General features: G+C 43.5%; 2 protein-coding genes across 3 annotated transcripts in view; both read left to right on the forward strand.

Annotated features, from left to right (window-relative positions):
* Positions 1–18,717, forward strand: part of snx29 (sorting nexin 29) — a 356,821-nt gene that overhangs the window by 5,088 nt on the left and 333,016 nt on the right. The gene's annotated exons all lie outside the window — the stretch shown is intronic.
* The window catches only part of ep300a (E1A binding protein p300 a), a 32,043-nt gene continuing 18,983 nt past the window's right edge, over positions 5,658–18,717 (forward strand). Inside the window, exons 1-16 of the mRNA XM_046069764.1 lie at positions 5,658–6,171; positions 8,143–8,837; positions 10,178–10,348; positions 10,625–10,955; positions 11,551–11,664; positions 11,989–12,228; positions 12,615–12,720; positions 13,104–13,229; positions 13,457–13,574; positions 13,899–14,040; positions 14,862–14,936; positions 15,162–15,247; positions 16,390–16,542; positions 16,934–17,425; positions 17,723–18,125; positions 18,293–18,411. Of these exons, the coding sequence (XP_045925720.1) occupies positions 6,078–6,171; positions 8,143–8,837; positions 10,178–10,348; positions 10,625–10,955; positions 11,551–11,664; positions 11,989–12,228; positions 12,615–12,720; positions 13,104–13,229; positions 13,457–13,574; positions 13,899–14,040; positions 14,862–14,936; positions 15,162–15,247; positions 16,390–16,542; positions 16,934–17,425; positions 17,723–18,125; positions 18,293–18,411 (3,465 nt within the window). The 5' untranslated portion in view covers positions 5,658–6,077. The remainder of the gene's footprint in view (positions 6,172–8,142; positions 8,838–10,177; positions 10,349–10,624; positions 10,956–11,550; positions 11,665–11,988; positions 12,229–12,614; positions 12,721–13,103; positions 13,230–13,456; positions 13,575–13,898; positions 14,041–14,861; positions 14,937–15,161; positions 15,248–16,389; positions 16,543–16,933; positions 17,426–17,722; positions 18,126–18,292; positions 18,412–18,717) is intronic.

Below are 18,717 nucleotides of genomic sequence, written 5' to 3' on the forward strand. Positions count from 1 at the left end.
AAAACAGCCTTTTTAATGATTTTACTTTAAAATGGGAGATTTGATATGGGCCTGTAATTACTCATTAGTGACCTGTCTAGATTGCTCTTTTTTAAGAGTGGCTTGATGACTGCAGTTTTCAGGGCCTGTGGGGAAAAAACCTGAGAGGAGAGACATGTTGACAATTTGTAGTAGATCTGAGGCCATGCGTTTTGAAAAAAACCTGTTGGCAAAATATCAAGGCAGCATGAGGAGGATTTCAGATGTTGTATTATGTCCTCCAGGTTTTTATGGTTAATAGAATCATATTGTCTCATGCTATATGAATTGTTTTTAAGTGGACACAGGGACAAGACATATCCTGTTACTGACATGGAGGCACCTGATTGCTTGTCTAATTGTTTGAATTTTGTCTGTGAAGAAGGAGGCAAATTCATTGCAGGCCCTGGTGGATAGGTCAGAGGCTACAGACACAGGAGGGTCGGTTAGCCTGTCGACAGTAGCAAACAGGGCACGTGCATTATTAGTGTCTTTGGTGATGATGTCAGAGAAGAAGGACCGCCTTGCATTTCTCAGTTCTAAATTATAAATGCGAAGTCTCTCTTTATAGGTGTCATAATGAACCTGGAGATTTGTTTTCCGCCACCTGCATTCAGTTTTTCAGAGTTTTTTTGAGAATTTGGTGATGGTTATTTGGTAAGACCAGACCCAACAGGCATGAGGTAGACCTGCACGGTATGAGGAAAATATTCAATGTGCAATAAAATTGTAATATATTTAGATGACATATGAAATGTGTATATTAACTGCCTGGTTGTTTTTGAATTTGATATTTTAAATACAACTAAATGTTGTTTCTAGAGCAGCAACATTAATGTTTACAACAGCAAAGTCACTATGTAAACTCAATATCTGACATCACAATACTGAGTGACGTTTAAAAAGAATAAAAACTCAGGCATCAGTCTGTCTCAGTCACCTCCTCTCTGCTGTTAGTCACTGCCTGCAGGTAACGTTATCTGGTTGAAGGAGCCAGCAACTGAGTTTACAACAATGTGCCAGATTTTAAGACTACAGAGCAGTCTATGCTCCAGACAGACATCTTTCTATTTAGCTTGTTTTTAACATTAGGCTAAAAGTTAACGTTAGCTGTGCTTGTATAAAACATGCAGGATGAGAGACTGATTATAGAGATGATTAAATGAACCCTTTGTACATGCTTAACGTTACCTTACAGACAGGTGTATTGATAAAGTATTGTCTTTTTACTCGCAAAGGTTTTATTGCAAGTACATGAGTGTAGCTGTCGGCAACTCCACCGCAACGGAGCGGCGTTTCTCTCTGCTGGCCGCTGTGTGTGTGTGTGTGTGTGTGTGTGTGTGTGTGTGTGTGTGTGTGGGAGACGACCGAGAGCAGGCAGAGGTTGCAGCCTGATGATAAACAGTCCCGGGCCTGTGTTATACCGTGTTTTGGTGCTATTATTGGAAACATTCGTTTTCTTATTTATCGTGTTTTAACATTACATTATAGGACCCGCTAGTCTCGATAGCAGTATTGATCAGCTCGGACCTTATTGATTTTCGGGTTTTGAGAAATTTTGGAACCGGGTCCTTTTAGAACCGGGTATCGATCCACAGTTGAAGCTGAATGAGGCTTAAGCAGTCTAGTTAAAAAAATCAATGATGTCCCACTTCCTACTTACTTATCTAAGTCAGACTGCTGAAGCCTCAAAACTGTTTCTAATGAACTTTAGAATTTTGTCCTCATCCTCTTACAGTTGAGTCAGATTAAGAAAGCGTTATAGAGTCAGTATAGACAAGGAATCATGACAACCACCAGTAACGCTTAACATTTTGGCATGTGAGTATTGTATCAAGACAGGCTTGGAAAAAATAAATAATATGCTTTTAAATGTGTGGGGGCACCGATGAGAATGCAGTGCTAGCTTTCTTTTAGAATTATACTCATAATTAGATTGTGTATTTTGCAATGCGAAGATCAACCAGACATTGCTGACACTCCTCACTGTGGACACTGACGCTCCTGGTGGTTCTTGATGTTGCTGTCGCTTGGGATCGCCACGTCTATCACTGCAGCCTTCTTCTGCTGTTTGTCGATCAACACGATGTCTGGTTGGTTAGCCATCACCAGTTTGTCAGTCTGGATCTTCAGGTCCCACAGGATCTTAGCTCGGTCATTCTCAACTACCTAAGGAGGTGTCTCCCATTTCGATCTTGGGAATTCCAGCCCATAGTCATGGCAGATTTTCCTGTACGCTATGTCAGCTACCTGGTTATGGTGTTCCATGTACGCACTTCCTGCCTGCATCTTACATCCTGCTGTTATGTGCTGTACTGTCTCAGGGGCATCCTTGTACAGTCTGCACATGGGATCCTGCCTGGTGTGGTAGACCTCAGCCTCTATGGATCTTGTGCCTGTTCTTGTGCCGCCATGATTAATGTATGCTGTCCTTTAGTCCAGCCTTTTCCAACCACTGGTAGGATTTCTTGATATCAGCTACTTCTTCTATTTGTCTGTGGTACATGCCGTGCAGCGGCTTGTCTCTCCATGAAGGTTCTTCGTCTTCCTTGTCCTCAGCCTTGGGTTTCTGCTGCCTGAAGTATTGACTAAGATAATCTTTGGGGGCCATCTCCATGATGTACTCCTGGATCTTTGTCGTTTCATCCTGGACAGTAGTTTGGGGATTGAGGAGCTTTCTTGTCTTGATGTCAGTGGATTTCCTCCTTTGGCCAGTTTATTATACCAGCGGGGTATCCGATGACTGGCAGGGCGTATGTGTTGATGGCTCAGATCTTGTTCTTCCCAGTCAGCTGACTTTTCAGGACCTGCCTTACACTCTGTAGGTATTTGGCTGAGGCGGACTTCCTTTCCGTTTGCCTGCGGCACCCCAAGATATTTGTAGCTGTCCTGAACATCTGCAATGTGGCCTTCTTCTTTTTGATACCATGTGGCCACACTTGTCCAGGCCGAATGACATTCCAATGTTGTTGATGTTGATCCTGGTAGTGTGGATCAGTGAGTCGATGACTCGCTCATTTCTGGCATACAACTTGATGTCATCCATGTAGAGGAGGTGACCACCATAGGAACCGGTATCCATAGCCAGTCTTTGTGATGATCTGGCTGAGGGGGTTCAGGCCTCTGCAGAACAGCAGTGGGGATAGTGCATCGCCTTGGTATGTGCAGCACTTGATGGTGACTTGTGCATATTTGTTGTACCTTATCAATCTCTAGTTGTGATAGGAGCTGCCGTTTTCGGATGTTAGAAAACTGAGCTAGGAGATGTTTCTTTGTCGGTGTTGATGATGGGTTTCGAAGCATCCATATATCCCACAGTCTCTGCATATAACCCCTCTCCCCGGGATCGCATGTATAGTAGCATTGCATCAGATCCATATTTTCTGCTCTAGTCCAGAAATGTCTTGTTCCAGTAGCCCATTTGTCATCAAGTTGCCCTGGTTCCTTAGCACCTGACGCGGACCTTGTTGACCAGGGCGACGTCCGAGCCGGTATGGGTCTTGTATTTGCACATTTTCATGCCCTTCCAAGGCACAACCCCTACAACATGTTAGATGGTTCAGAATACGCTAATTTACAATGCTTTAGTTATTCTGTGAGGTAATCAATAGACCGTCAAAGTATGACATGGAAGGTTGACATTTCAAGTAGAAATGTTTCACAGACCCCCTCAGTGTAAATTTAATCTTTTTTAGTTTTAGAAAAAGCATTTTGTCTTCTAGCCAAACAGCAGCAGATGGAGGAGTGGTAGATTTCCACACCAGCAAAATTCTCCTTCAGGCCAAAAACAATGTGAATGTAATGATGTCAGACTGGTTTGCATTTAAACCCAAAGTTGCATCTGCTGTACCAAATATAGCTAAAAGGTCTTAACGTCATCCCAAGAACCTCACTGATGGTAGTTCTCATGCTGAGGGCAAGACCAGAATGCATGCGCTAGATTGGCTGAAGAGAAGAGCAAGTCTCACTTTTGATTATGTCAAATTGAGTTCACCTTCAAAAAATGTTGTCACCTGTAATAAAGAGGATGCATTTGGTGTGATAACCAAAACCCACAGTGACAGAAGCTCATGTTTTCTCAAATAATGACCACATGCAGCATATATTTTTATACTTCTGATAGCCCATTTAATTACTTATATGAATACAGAATGCACCCCAAAAGGCCTGACAAACAGGTTTCATACAAACAGTTTACATAGTGTGTGTAAAGTACTTAGCTCCTTATTGTAAATCTGTAAAATCCTACTCTTTCCCATTGCTAACAGTGAACACATTGGTCTTCTTTTACAAACTGCTTTTGTCCCACTGGTCATTCAGTAGGAATACTACTGTAATTGGCCAAACACATTTTAGATTCACAAAACTTTATTCTAGATTCTAGAAGAGAGTACATGTATTCTTAAGACATCTACATGTTTTCATATTATGTAAATCTGCAGTAATTAAAAATTACATCTTTGGTTTAACTATTCAACTCAAAATAAGCATAAGATTACTCCAAATGATTCGTGGAACAAGCACATAAAGGATATACAGTAAATGTTACGCTGTCATACAGTCTGGATTTTGAAAATCTAACATTAAAACTACTAATTGTGGGTGTTTTGGGAAACATTGAGAATGCTGAGTGTTGACAGGCTAAGATTAACCTCTGTGAATAAGACTGTGAATGAATGGCTGTGAAGCAGTTACACCTATATTGAGCATGTACACTATAACTGCTCTTGTGCTGCTGTAAGTGAAGGTTGACAAGAAAAAGTCAAAACTGGTCTTTGCTTTGCAGTGGGAAACCTCAAAGACTACGGGATGATTTTGAACGCTTTTACTGGAGTAAATTAATTGGTGTGTTCCTTAAGAGGAAAAAAAATGAAGACTCGAGCAGCAAATTTACTTTGACGGGCTAAATAAATACTCAACAAGTGACAGAGTAAAGGCTTACGACTGTTCTGGTGCATGAACAAGACAGGAATACATTTGGACTGAGGGCTCGTTGAGTGTCACAACAGAAGGACATGCTGAGTAATGATAGAAAGATGGCAAGATTGGGCCTTTAAATTAGTTAATATCAATTACTGAGGAATCAAGTTTCACCAAGTCTTTCCAGATGTGCATACAACTTTCAGTGTTTGTGAACCCACCTTGGTCTGCTGCACTTGTTTGTTTAATTGTTGTTTAATGTTTAATTTACTCTTTTTAAAGGTCCTGGCTGCAAAATTTATTAGCAACTAGATTACTTGATAACTGTTTAAAACAATCCTTCTTTGCAACAAACTTATTATATAGGCTACTGTGTATTTTCTTTCTTGTTGCACTGCTGTGGGCTGGGGGGAACAGCATATAATTTTTTTTATGTATGCATGTACACAATAAAATGACTAAATCGTGAAATCTTAAAACTCACCAAAACACAGATGCAAGTTCAGTTTACTGCATAGATTAATTTCACAATGAATAACTTTTCTTTCTTTCTTATACATGCACAGCCCAGCGAATAAACATAATACTTTATCCACCATTACAGCTGCACATTTTTCAGCTTTATTTTTTTATTTACATCCCCTCATCCTTACCCGCTGCCACCAGCAGCACCACCACTACCACAACCACCATCACTTCGCAGGCAGACGAGCCGTTTCTGCCCGACATTATCTCCATCCACACTCCGCTGGAAAGGAGGTTGAAATGACTGATGCAACCATGGGAGAGAGGCCCGGGGACAGTTTATTTACATCCGAAGAGGCTGTGTAAGTTTAGAGGGAAGCCGCTGCGTGTGTCTCCCTCTTTACTTTCACCGACCCCCTCCTCCTCCGCTGGCAGAAATTTATAAAGAACAAAAAATCCGACGAGGGAGGGAGGGGGGTTGTTATACGCCGAGGCTGAAATCGAGAGGCGAACCCAGGGAAAGAGGAGTAATTTGTACACGGGACTTTCCCCCTCTTAGTCCCCCAAAAGGAGGGGGAAAAGTCGCAATATTGGAAACGAAAAGGAATGAGGTTCTAAGGGCGTGAAAACGTCTGCAATTGTGGATACTTTATATATTTTTATTTCGAAAAAATATGGCCGAGAACGTTCTGGACTCTGGCCCGCCTTCAGCCAAGAGGCCTAAACTCTCCTCTCCGGCACTTTCCGCCTCTGCCAGCGATGGAAATGGTAAGTATTGTTTCATGATATCATTTGTTACGGTGTTATTAGTTAAGTTTGTTAATCTTCGGAGGCTTGTGTTTACTTGAAAGAGGCAGAAGACGCGGGATTACTCCTCTGTTTTTGTCGTAGCTTGCTAATGTTAGCTTGCTAGTAGTGAGTGTGTGTCGGACGTGAAGAAGAGCTCCCCCAGCTAGCTCACATGCTAACATCCATTTTAGCCGGAGGTTAGCCACTCGGCTAAGGCTAGGTTAGCTATCTGAATGTGGGTCCTCGCTCCCGTGGCTAATGGCTACTTTAGCCGGGCTGATAATAAGCCTAATGCCAGGCCAACTTATAAAGTTTGATGTGTTACAGTTGTGCCAAATTGACAGTCCGCTACACCAAGCCCCAGTCTGTTATTTCAGTTTTTAAGGCTCCTAACGTCTAAAACAAATTGTGGTGTCGCCCCATCATAACTAACCCTAACCCTTTCCCAACTAACGTTGACAAGTTACCGTTGATAAGCTCGGTGAAAGCACAGGTTACCGATGGTAGTGGGGATAGCCTTGTTGGAGAGCTAAATTTAGGCCCACGGGTCCGACTGATCGTTCAATTTGCCATTGTTGGTGTATTTTTTGTGGCGTGTGACAGCAGCTGGAATAGTGGCCTGCGAACGAAACTGTGGAGCATGGACAGCGCCATGCCCAGCCACTGCGATATTAACCAGTGAGTCAAGCTAGCAAGCAAATACTGCTCTAATCACGAAATATTCACACAGATTTCATCACTTCACTCAATCATTTTACCAAGAACAGCTGCATCTTATGCTGCCCGCGCAGCTCAGGCTGTCAGTGATTGTCAACATCTGTGGAAAGGTTCTTTGACGGTAAAATCATCCAGACACACGTTTATGTTATCAGTGCAGTGATGTCTCATGTGTATTGTCTTCTGAGATATAGTTAATTTGAGAAATAAAAGCATATGATGAGGAATTGGTATAAGTTCTTACATACTTGTGTCTGTGCTTGTACTTTCAAAAATCAGTTTGTAAATGTTTGCCGCTTATGAAAAATGGCTCATTTAGTTAATTAAAAGTTAGGGCTGCAATTGCACATTATTTTCATTGTAGATAAATCATTTAACATATCACAATTAATCAAAATGTAAAAGAAAACCACCAAAACAATGGCAAGTGACCTGAGCTGAAAGTGGTGTCTTCATCACTTACTTAATCTGACCTGTAACCAGAAAAATTAAGTATTCACTTTGTAGTTGTATGAAACAGAAAAAACACACTTTTGTGATCTTGTATTGGGAGAGTAATGTGGTACCTTACAGCGTTGGGGAAAAAAAAATTGATTGATGGAAGAACAACCTGTCACGACTTTATTCGATTCTGTGCTTTGAGAAATTTGGGGGTGTGGGCTTTTTGGTCTTGATGTCCATCTTTAAAGATAGAAGATCTTGATTGCCTAAGCCGTGTGCTGCTGAACTCCTTGGATACGGACTGACGCAGTGAGTGTGCATCTCTACCGACTTGGCTCCATTTTGTGGCATTACTTCTATGAAATGGTCCATTCGTCACCTTGTCTATATAAACCTGTTGGATCACTTTACTGGTCAGGGAATCCCTGTGCGAGCAATGCCATTCGGGCACGTGTGTTTGCATTAATGTTTGTGCAGGCAGCTTCACACACACACACACACACTCTCACTCTGAAGTTCTTCTGGATCTCACCTGTAGTTAGTGCTCAGTTGTGTTGTGCTTGATGGCATGTTATTATTTTCTGATGGCAGTAAATTGATAATACACCTGTTAACAGATTTTGATGTCAAGCATGCAATTGCATTTTCACTCAGTCATGCTGAAAAATTAAGGATTATACCAGCTTAACATGGCTGTGGCCCTTTTTGTCCTCCCCTAACCCCCTTCCCTTTTTTGTCTCCCAACATCATTGTGTCCCCCCTCCTAAACTTTGCATTTCTTCCCTGTTTTAGATTTTGGCTCACTATTTGACTTGGAGCATGATCTCCCAGATGAGCTCATCAGCTCTAATGAACCAGGCCTGGTCAATGGAGGGGACCTCAGCCAGTTGCACACCACTCTTGGAGGAGGACCTGCAGGGCTGGGTCTTGGAGGAGGCAGTGGAGGGGCAGGAGGAATGGGTCTTGGGCTCGGACCAGGAGGGGTTCCTGGGGGTGTTGGCGGAGGCCAAGATGCGGTCGCCAAGCACAAACAGCTGTCTGAGCTTTTACGGTCAGGCGCACCCACTGCGACCCAACAAGGTCACCAAGGAGCCATGGGCAGCCCAGGAGGCCCCACAGCCATGGGGCAACACTTGGCAAACATGAAGGCATCCCCCGGCCAGGGGCCTCCGCAGATGATGGGCCAGGGGCAGCAGCAGCACCTCTCCCCTCAGCAGCAAGCCAACATGATGCAGCAGCAACAGAATCCTGCAGCTGGAATGATGGGTGGCATGAACAGGGCCATGATGGGAGCGCAGCAGAAAGGCAATAATGGACCGCAGCAGCCAGGCATGATAGGGAGCCAGGTGATGAATGGCTCCCCCAGGATGGGCTTTGGGAATCAGGGGATGGGTGGCAACAGCAACCTGTTGGCTGAGACCCTACAGCAGCAGGGACCAGGGGGCCAGCCTGGGATGAGAGGCCAGCAACCTGGAGCAATGAACAAGGTAGGAATTCTTTCAGAAATGTCCTCGTAACATAGTTTAACATATGAACTGTTTAATTCTTTTCTAAAATTCTATGCAGTGTATGGAATATGACTGTTGAAAATAAAATCCTGTATTTCAAGTACACGCTCTCCCCGAACTCACATAATCTTCCAGTTAATTTTCAAAATCTTTCCACTACCCAAAACTGTAACTTCTTAAACAGAATCATGAACTAATTTTGGCAATAATTTGTGTATAATTATTAAAGGCATCATTACTTGCATCATTTAGTAAGTACAGTTGATGACAGCAGATTTTTGCACGTGATTGATTGTAGGTCAAATCCACAAGTTTATGTGTAAAACATACTCACAGATTAGATTTTGCTGTTGTTTTTCCCTTTAACTGAAGCTAATTTATTGCAGACTCTAGTTTGGTTCTCCACTCAGAGAGAGAGATGCAAGAGATGCTTTTTTTCCCCTTTACAACCACAAAGTAGTGCTTTGGGTACATGACTGTATCTATGTATTTTAACAACCATGCACAGCATGCTTTGCTTCGAGTTGAAGTGGCAGAAAACTGCTCTGCTTGTGTGATTGACAGTCCCTCAGGAGTGACAGTAAAACTGTTGCAGTGGCAGGCTGCTGCTGAATTAATGTGGTGGAGACACTGGAGCCATAGAGATCAAAAGCAGTGAGAGGGATTCCGGGTTAGATATAGGAAGCAGTAAAAGGAAAAATGCATTGCAGCTTATGAAGACAATTGACAGTGTAAGGAGAGTGAAGAGACAGGGGTACTAATGAGGAATAGATCAGTGGTTTCAAACAACTCCTTCAGTGTGCCGAGAGAAAAGGGGAACTATTGATGTCAGATTGCTGTCACACACACTGCTGGCTACTGTTACTGCTGTTGATGTTACATTTTGGTTTTCATATGTTTTAGATGATTTTCTAATTGATTAATTACACGTTACATGATGCTGTAACCTGGATAACTGAAGTCTCCCTTCAGTGGTGGTTGGCTTAATTGCTGTTGAGCAATAAAAAGTGCCCGTGGTAAAAACAGACGTGCTCTAATGTTATTTTGGGAAATGAAAACTTCCCTTTAACTCCTGCTCATTTAAGCTAGGATTAGAGATCTTGGGGAGACATTGGAATAGTATGTAGCAAACTGCCAGAACACAAAATACTGTTACATGAACAGTTCAATTAATGACATCATTGAAATGTGGTTGCCGCTGCATCGGTAATTGTTGTCGTACTTCGTCTGATGGACCCTACATCGCTCTTCTACACTTCATAACTCCTCGTCATGCTTACTAACTTCTGTTTATCCTTGTTTTCCTTTTTTCCTCCTAGATGGGGATGATGGGGAACCCAGGGGCCTTTGGAGGCCCATATACAGGGCAGGGGAATCAAGGTCTGGGAGGCGCAGGGCTGGGCCCTCAGCTCCAGAGTAAAGGTCCCATGGCCAACAGCCTGACCCAGTTCAATGTAGACAAGAAACCCCTGCAAGGAATGGGTGCCATGGTAAGGAACAAATACAAACCACCTGAAAAAATGTTTGTCACATGCAAGAATGAGTTGTACTATAATTATTTTACCAAGTTGGCAGATTTAAGAAGCAAAATCAAAATGATTGCTTTGTGCCTCACCTCTGCCTGTTTGCGTTTCTTCCCACTGTGCCACTGTTTACGGCTCTGTATTCCCTGATATCTTCAATCTTAACTCTCCCTATTTCCTATGTATTTGCTACTCTTCTCATCTATGTCACGTCCTCTTATTCCCTCTCACTTCTCTTACCAGGGCTCCCAACAGTCTCAAACAGGTGTGGGCGGTCCCTCTGTTGCACCTGTGGGTGGGGCCCCAGGGATGGTGCCCAATGCGCAGGCAGGTCTGGTGGGTCCCGGTGCCCAGGTTTCTGCAGCATCAGCGGCAGCCGGAGCACCACCCACAGCTGACCCTGAGAAGCGCAAGCTAATCCAGCAGCAACTTGTACTCCTGCTTCATGCACACAAGTGCCAGCGGCGGGAGCAGGCCAACGGTGAAGTCCGACAGTGCAACCTGCCCCACTGCCGCACCATGAAGAACGTCCTCAACCACATGACGCACTGCCAGGCTGGCAAGTCCTGTCAGGGTGAGTAGAAGGGAGGCTGCACGATCCTGTGCTTGTTACAGAGATATTCAAGTGTTATCAAGGATAACGCAGAGTTATTTCACCTTTTATATTATAATTGACAACCCTAGTGAGATCACAATCACCCAGCATCTGTCCATTTAACAAATATTGTCTTTGTTGACCCACTTTTATATTGCTTGGACATCATATTTGTGGAACTCCAGTGTCACCTCAAAAATATTATTCAAACACAAAGAAGCTGTATTGAATCAGTTAACATATTCCTTTATTAAAAAGGACGCGCCCAGCGTAGTTTATTCAGGAAAAAATCTGTTATTAACTTTATATAGAGTATTGTTTGTTTGTTTTGTGTAATAAAACTATAAAATAACACCAGCACTAGGTTAACTTCATAACAGTTTTCTGTCTTCTTGATTCAGCAGCTGTTGTTAAGTAACAGGCAGGCATCTCTTTATTTTATTTATTTATTTATTTTTCCACTGGTCACTTCACAACACTTAGTTTCATTATTGTTCTTCTGCCTCTTTCCCCTCCCTTATATACCACGGTGTTTACCAACTCATCCTGTCTACCTGCCCTTTCTCATTCTCAGTTGCTCACTGTGCATCATCGAGGCAGATCATCTCCCATTGGAAGAACTGCACGCGACATGACTGTCCTGTCTGCCTGCCACTGAAGAATGCTGGAGACAAGAGGAACCCGCAGTGTGAGTGTCTGTATCTGACCAAACAACACTACTGTTCACAATACACTGTACATATTAATGATATCATCATATTGTATTGTTATATTGTCGTCAATTGTACGTATATTATGTGATTTTACAAATATATATTGATATAGAAAGATATTGCTATTTAATATTGTGATGTTATCACCCTTACTTTGTGCTGTATTGAATCCCACAGCCATGGCAGTATTAGTGAGCCAAATCTATATGTTTTTTTTTATTTATTTTTTTATATATATTCTGGTGAACAGATCAGATGTGTTATTAACCCTTTCCTCTCTTCTTCTTATGTCCTTACAGCTCTACTTGGTGTGTCCGGTGCAGGTCTGGGCAGCTCTCTTGGGGCAGTACCTGGTGGCCAGCCAAGTACTCCCAACCTCAACCCACCGAGCCAGATTGACCCCAGCTCCATAGAAAGAGCCTACGCAGCCCTGGGCCTCACCTACCAGGGGAACCAGATCCAGGCTCAGACTGCCCAGCCCAATATGCCCAACCAAGGTCTGCAAGGCCAGGCTGGCATGAGGACGCTGAACCCAATGGGTGAGTTAGGTTGCATGTTCACTTGCTACAAGTATTTTCACTAGAAAGAAATACTTTTCCCTGTTCCTGACAGCACCGAGAGCTTAGTATCTTTCCAGAGCCCAGTCAAGGATTTAAAAAAGTTCAGCTAGTAAGAAAATCACGTGGAAAGTTAGGTGCTTCATGTGGCCTTTCAGTAGTTGTTTATTGCCAGGAACAAAAGTGCCTTTAAAAGGGCTCCAGGTAAAAGAAAAGAGGAGCAATGATGTAGATAGTCTGATCACCACCTAAAGAATTTTCTTTTGAGGCCATGTAGTCACGAAGACATTAGGAAATACACGTTCAAGAGTAAGGTATGTAACTGCATTATTATTAGTAGGAAGGAATGCTAACTTTTCTGTGTGTAGGTGCAAATCCTTTGGGAGTAAATGGAGGTGTGGGAGCTTCCTCTCAGAGCCAACAAGCCAGCCTGTTGCAGGATACCATGATGCACCTCAATGTGAACAGCCAAGGGTAAGAAGGAACACGGACACCTTAACAAGGACACCTTGATTGGAAACACCTATCTGGCTATATATATTTATTTTATATTTATTCATTTAGCTGACGCTTTTATCCAAAGCGACTTACAATTGCCATAAATGTCAGTGGTCGCACGCCTCTGGAGCCAGCTAGGGGTTAAGTGTCTTGCTCAGGGATACAATGGTGGATGGTCACAGTGGGAAGTTGAACCCCGGTCTCTCACACCAAAGGCATCTGTCTTATCCACTGCACCATCACCATCCCATAGCCCACCCCATATAAGCTTCAGACTTTCAGCGTTTTATCGCACACGTAAATAAAAAAAAAAAAAAAAGAAGTTAATGGTTAACATGATTCCTTTCTGTATCTTCCAGTCTGATGAATGATGCCAGTGGGGTCGGCTCCATGCCCACAGCAGGTCCTCCCTCTGCATCAGGCATGAGGAAAAGCTGGCATGAGGACATCACGCAGGACCTACGAAACCATTTGGTACACAAACTGTAAGTGTTGAAGAAGAAACCCGCATTTTTTTTGCAATATACATTTAATCACCGTGTAGTGTGCAGCTAGCCAAGATACAACACCGGTACCCACACAAACTGAGTGTTCAGGTGCCAGATCAACACAAATGTGAAAAAATGACAGGAGTTAACATCATCATTTTTCACCTCCTTCCCCATTTGCTCCTCCTTTTGCTTTCCTTCTCTGTTTGTTCTCCCATCCTCAGTGTTCAGGCCATCTTTCCGACTCCAGACCCTGCAGCCCTCAAGGACCGTCGGATGGAGAACCTTGTGGCCTATGCCAGAAAAGTTGAGGGAGACATGTATGAGTCAGCCAACAGTAGAGTAAGTTGCTCTCTCCTTTAGCTCACTGAGTTACTCAGAAAAGAAGAGGAAACTGCTGGGAAGTTTGCCTGTCATTTTGTGGCTGTAGCCAGTCAAAAAAAAATCACACATCTGCCATTGTGGGGCGTCTGTAAAAACCTAGTGTGTATGAGCCCGACTGAAGAATTACTTGAAGCTGGTAAATCCCCTTCCTGTAAATTATACTGTTGCTAGCTTTCCATAGTTATTAGAGTTCAGCAAAAAACTTTTCTACAACTCTTCCATTTTTCGAGAAGTTTACCCTCTTGCCATGTTTTCCTTATTTTGTTAACCTCTTTTTGACAGGCTGAATACTATCACCTGCTAGCAGAGAAGATCTATAAAATCCAGAAGGAGCTGGAGGAGAAAAGGAGGACCCGGCTCCAGAAGCAGGGTCTAGGCCTCGGGCCTGCTGGCATGGGTCAGCCCCCGACTGGACTGCCTCCAAGTGAGTAGACATACAGCATATGTAGACTAGGATGAGGTAATGTTACTCGTGGCGGCACACATTCCTGTGAATGATCAATCCGGCTGGATGTGACATTGTGATAGGGAGATGTCTTCCAAATTTCCATCGGGAGGGCATTGTGACATTGTTTTGTATGTGTTACTTGACAAATTGAGATTTAAAACAAGCCACGCAACTTCAGATTTGTGACACAGATTATTCATATTGTGTTTTCTTGATGTCCTCTTTTTGCTGTATTTGGCAGATTTTACTATGGGCTCAATTAAATACATTTTCAAGATGTAAGTTATGTTTTTTTATTGGACCAAGAATGTAATCAGGTTTTAAAAGTGACAGAATAGACTTGCCTGTAGCTTGTTTATTGGTTGTCCTACCCGGTTGCAAAATTTAATAGCTCTGACTGAAGGGGAGTTGATGTGAATCCGATTCTTGCCTCTGTCACTTTTGTCATACATTCTGCCGTATTCATTGTTGTTGTTTTTTCTGTTGAAAAAACAACGGGTCAGATTATTACACATTATTGCGGGTCAGATTATACACACATTATTAATCTCCTGATCAGACCAGATCTTTTGAAAGAGGTTTAAACTGCATTTCCAGGTGTCTCTGTTCAGTCATTTGTTGCCACATGAGTCCAAATGCCAATGATATTTCTTGACAAAAAATTAAAAAGGTTGAAACATTCCAGAGTTTGTTCAAACCTCTCCACACATGCTTTGTTATTGCATTTTCGCCTCACCTTCTCTACTGTGCACAGATGACGGCTTGATTTTCTTAATCTCATGTCTCTGTTTTTGCAGACGGTCCCCTCCCTGACCCACCAATGGTGCGACCAGCTGGACCAAATCAGATGGTCAACAGGATGCAGGGCCCAGGTAAAGAACCACTGGGAACCTGGACGCATTATTTTAATTTATCAGTTTGTTAGGACCAAAATTTGACACAGTGTATTTGTCAGCCCACAAGTTAAGTCAAAGAGACTGAAACCTGTTTTCACAGGAATGGTTAGTCGTATTAAGGTGTGAGATTTTTTGCACCACTGAGCATGTATGGGAACTATTTAAGAACAAAATACAAGCTGTATCTTTGTGATTTGTCAGGTATGAACCAGTTCAATCAGATGGGGATGCAGCCTATGGGCCAGAGGTCCACACCTCCTCTCCCCATGGGAGCATCAGGCAACCAGGTCAGTACCGAGCACACTATGTTTCACATGGTTTGGTTTTCTTTGTGTGTAAGCATCGCGGCCCACTTTGTCAAGACGGCAACGGCAGCACTGCAAATCCTGTTTGCTTTTGTCTCAACACAAGCCTGGTACGTCAGGATTATCAGCATGAGTGCGTTTCTTTTAGTAGTAGTCACTTAAAATTGATTTTCCAAGTGTTTTTTCATTGCCATAGTAATTTCTACACCCCTGCTGTCATGGTAACGTAACCTTACACCACGTGTCATCTAACATTCGACAGTTTTACAGTTTCTGTTTATTTAACAGCCACATATAAGCAAGAAAATGATTTAAACTAACATTAGGGTCTTTAAATCGTTGCCCCACACTGACGCAGAAATACATTTGTCTGTGATTATCTTACTGCATATTACTCCAGTGAAGAATTAAATCAATGTCAGAACAATGTCCAGGAGAGATGAAAGGTGGTTTGATGTCAATATATTCATAAATGAGCAGGCTGTTGAAATTACAGCCTTGCAGGGTGGTAACTATCTGTACTGGCATTGGTTTGACATTTTTATACTGGAAAAACGGTTATTGATGATTGAAATGGATCGTATTGCACTTTTCAGACGGTCCAAACTCCGCCTACAGTAGGCGTGTTGGACAGACATTCAGTTCTTAGCGCTGCAAACTGCATCGTCATCTTTGATGATTTTGAGGTGATTCAAAACTGTGAAACGTCTGCCTAAATTAGCTCTCCAACATATCCCAAAACTGGGAGAACTGGGATTGAAGCTTTGACTTGGAGCTGCTGAAGGGAACAGCAGTAAAACTAACTTCACCCGTTTTCTATACACGTCTCTTTTCTATTCGTCGAGGCGGAGCTGTCGCTGCAGCTGCACTTATTGCCATCTTTCACGTGTTGGATCTTCGGTACCTTCGGTACCTGGCAAAAGGAGTATTGACGTGTTTTCAGAATTTTGGTATCGGTTTATTTGACGAGAGTGTATTTCAATTTCTTTCAGGACTTAAGTATTCATATCAAAACATAATTTAAATTAGGAAAATAATTGTTACAAAATAACTTGAACCAGTCAAATGGCTTCGATGAAAAAGTTGTAAAAGCATTTAAAAACCCTGCCGTTTTATACCTGTAGATGGGAATGGTCGGACCCAGAGTGGGACAGCCCAATGTCAACCAGCTTCAGAACCAGTATCTGTCCCAGGGACAGTTTCCTGGGTCAGGACCAGGAGTTGCAACAGCTCCGGCTGGGATGGCCCAACCTGGACCACAGGCAGGATTAGCACAGGTAAGCTGGCCTGAAGTTCTTTTACCTGTTGCTTGTTACACTTAAGTCTTTACCTGTGTCATCTGAGAGTACTATACCAGAGACCCAGAGCAGGGCCTTGGGACAGGAGCTTTGACTCAGAAACTACATTTAGAAATATAGTGTTTTTAAAATTGTTCCAGTGTTAGTTAGAAAAGCTAAAAAAATGCCTAAAATGAAACTACTGTGGACTTGATAAACAACTTCCTTTGACATCGTTGTTGCAATTTTCTAAAGTGCAAATTCTGAAATTACAGGCGATCCTAAGAGTGATCTCATGTCACACATGTTTAATACTCTTGAATTATACTTTTTATTGACGCTCTTCTGGTCTCTCATCTCATTCTTTACCCTCATCCTCTGCTCACCTAAGACGCAGATGGGCACGCCCCCCTCTCTTCCGGTTGCTAGTCCTCTAGCACAGCCAGGTTCAGCCAGCGGTCCCGGCAGCGTCTCCGCTGTGGGACCCATGGGTCCTCAGAGCGTAGGTGGCGGAGGTCCCAACTCAGCTGTTGGAGCCCCTACTTCCTCAATGACTCCATCTAACACAAACCAGCAACCCAACTCCATCCCCCATTTGGCTGCCATGCGTGGCAGCTCGCCCTCTCCTGCTCACAGCCGATCTCCTACTCCTCACCAAACACCCCCCAGACTAGCTGGGTCCCAGACTCCACAGCCACACACCCCTAACGCACAACAGCTGCCTCCACCTTCAGCCTCCCAGCAGAACCAGCTTGGCCAGGGCCCAGGCTCCAACAAGTCCCTCCAGCAGCAGCACATGGGGCCATCTGGTTCAACCACTCCATCTCACCCTGGACTGGGCTCCAGTTCAACGCCGCACGGTGCTCAGCTGCCACGCACTCCGGTAAGTGTGATTTAGCCTTTGATATAGACATTTTAACGTTTAGAGCGGCTCAACTTATTCCACAGATTCTATTGATCCTGTAGCTGTAACTCATGTCCTTAAGGTTTGTTTTAATCTCCTGCTTCCTGTATATCACAAAAATTTTACAGTTGCCTTAGTTATGACTAAACTTTGCATCGTAGGTGTTGTCCCATGCATCACCTGTTGTGCTACTCAGTTTATCCTGTTTTATCACTTTTATGTGTCACATATTCACCATTTCCACACACCTGAGTTTGTTTCTGTGTCTCTCTGTAGCTGTCCCAAAAGGGTTCATTTCCGGCAGACAGTCAGGTCCTGACTCCAGCCTCTGTCAGCAGCCTGGACACATCGTCCCAGCAGCCACAATCGGACGCTTCAGCCGGCAACCTCGACCCCAAGATGGAGATCAAGCAGCAGGATGAGGAGGAGGAGAGCGACACCGGCAGCTGCTCTAAAGGAGGGAAGCTCAGCAACCTCAAAACAGAGGAAAAGCCCGTGAAGTCAGAGCTGAAAAAGGAAGAGTGTTCTGGAGAGGGAGGTAAAGGGGTTCCCATGGATACATCGACAACAAAACCAATGGCGAGTTTGAAGACGGAAGACCGGAAACCGGAGATAAAGAAGGAGGTGAAAGAGGAAGAGGAAACGTCTGAGGCACCACAGGCCCCAGTGAAAAAGAAGAGTAAGGATATTCACTTCTTAAATTGCTCCTATAATTAATATATAATTAATCCCGTTTTTTCCACGTGTCAGTCATGGAATCCAAATGGGTTATTGAAGCAGTGTAAAACAAAGTTTTTTGATTACTCTTTCATCGCATTCTCCTCTCTGATCTCTATTTCTTCCCAGTCTTCAAGCCAGAGGAGCTTCGTCAGGCCCTGATGCCCACACTTGAATCTCTCTACAGACAAGATCCAGAGTCTCTGCCCTTCAGAATGCCTGTAGATCCACAACTGCTGTGCATACCTGTAAGTCTCCATGCTGAGGATAAGATGTATTTGTTCCTGTGCCTTGTATAAACTTCACTGCCCTCTCATGGTGCTTTCAGACCAAAAGCGAAGCGAGCGTTCGGGGCGGTGAGTTTATATACAAAGTCAATGCAAAGACGCTTAGAGCCGCTATTTCCTGTCGGGCGGCGTGATGCGACGCGAAGGAGCCGGGGTCGGCGACGTGAAGGAATTCTCGTGAGTTGAGTATTTTCAACTCAAGCGAGAAAGTCGCATGACGCTGAGTCACGATAGCCTATCAGTGTTGAGATTGTCCGTACGTCACCG

Source organism: Micropterus dolomieu, linkage group LG14 (assembly GCF_021292245.1).
Source record: "Micropterus dolomieu isolate WLL.071019.BEF.003 ecotype Adirondacks linkage group LG14, ASM2129224v1, whole genome shotgun sequence".
Classification (NCBI taxonomy): Eukaryota; Metazoa; Chordata; class Actinopteri; order Centrarchiformes; family Centrarchidae; genus Micropterus; species Micropterus dolomieu.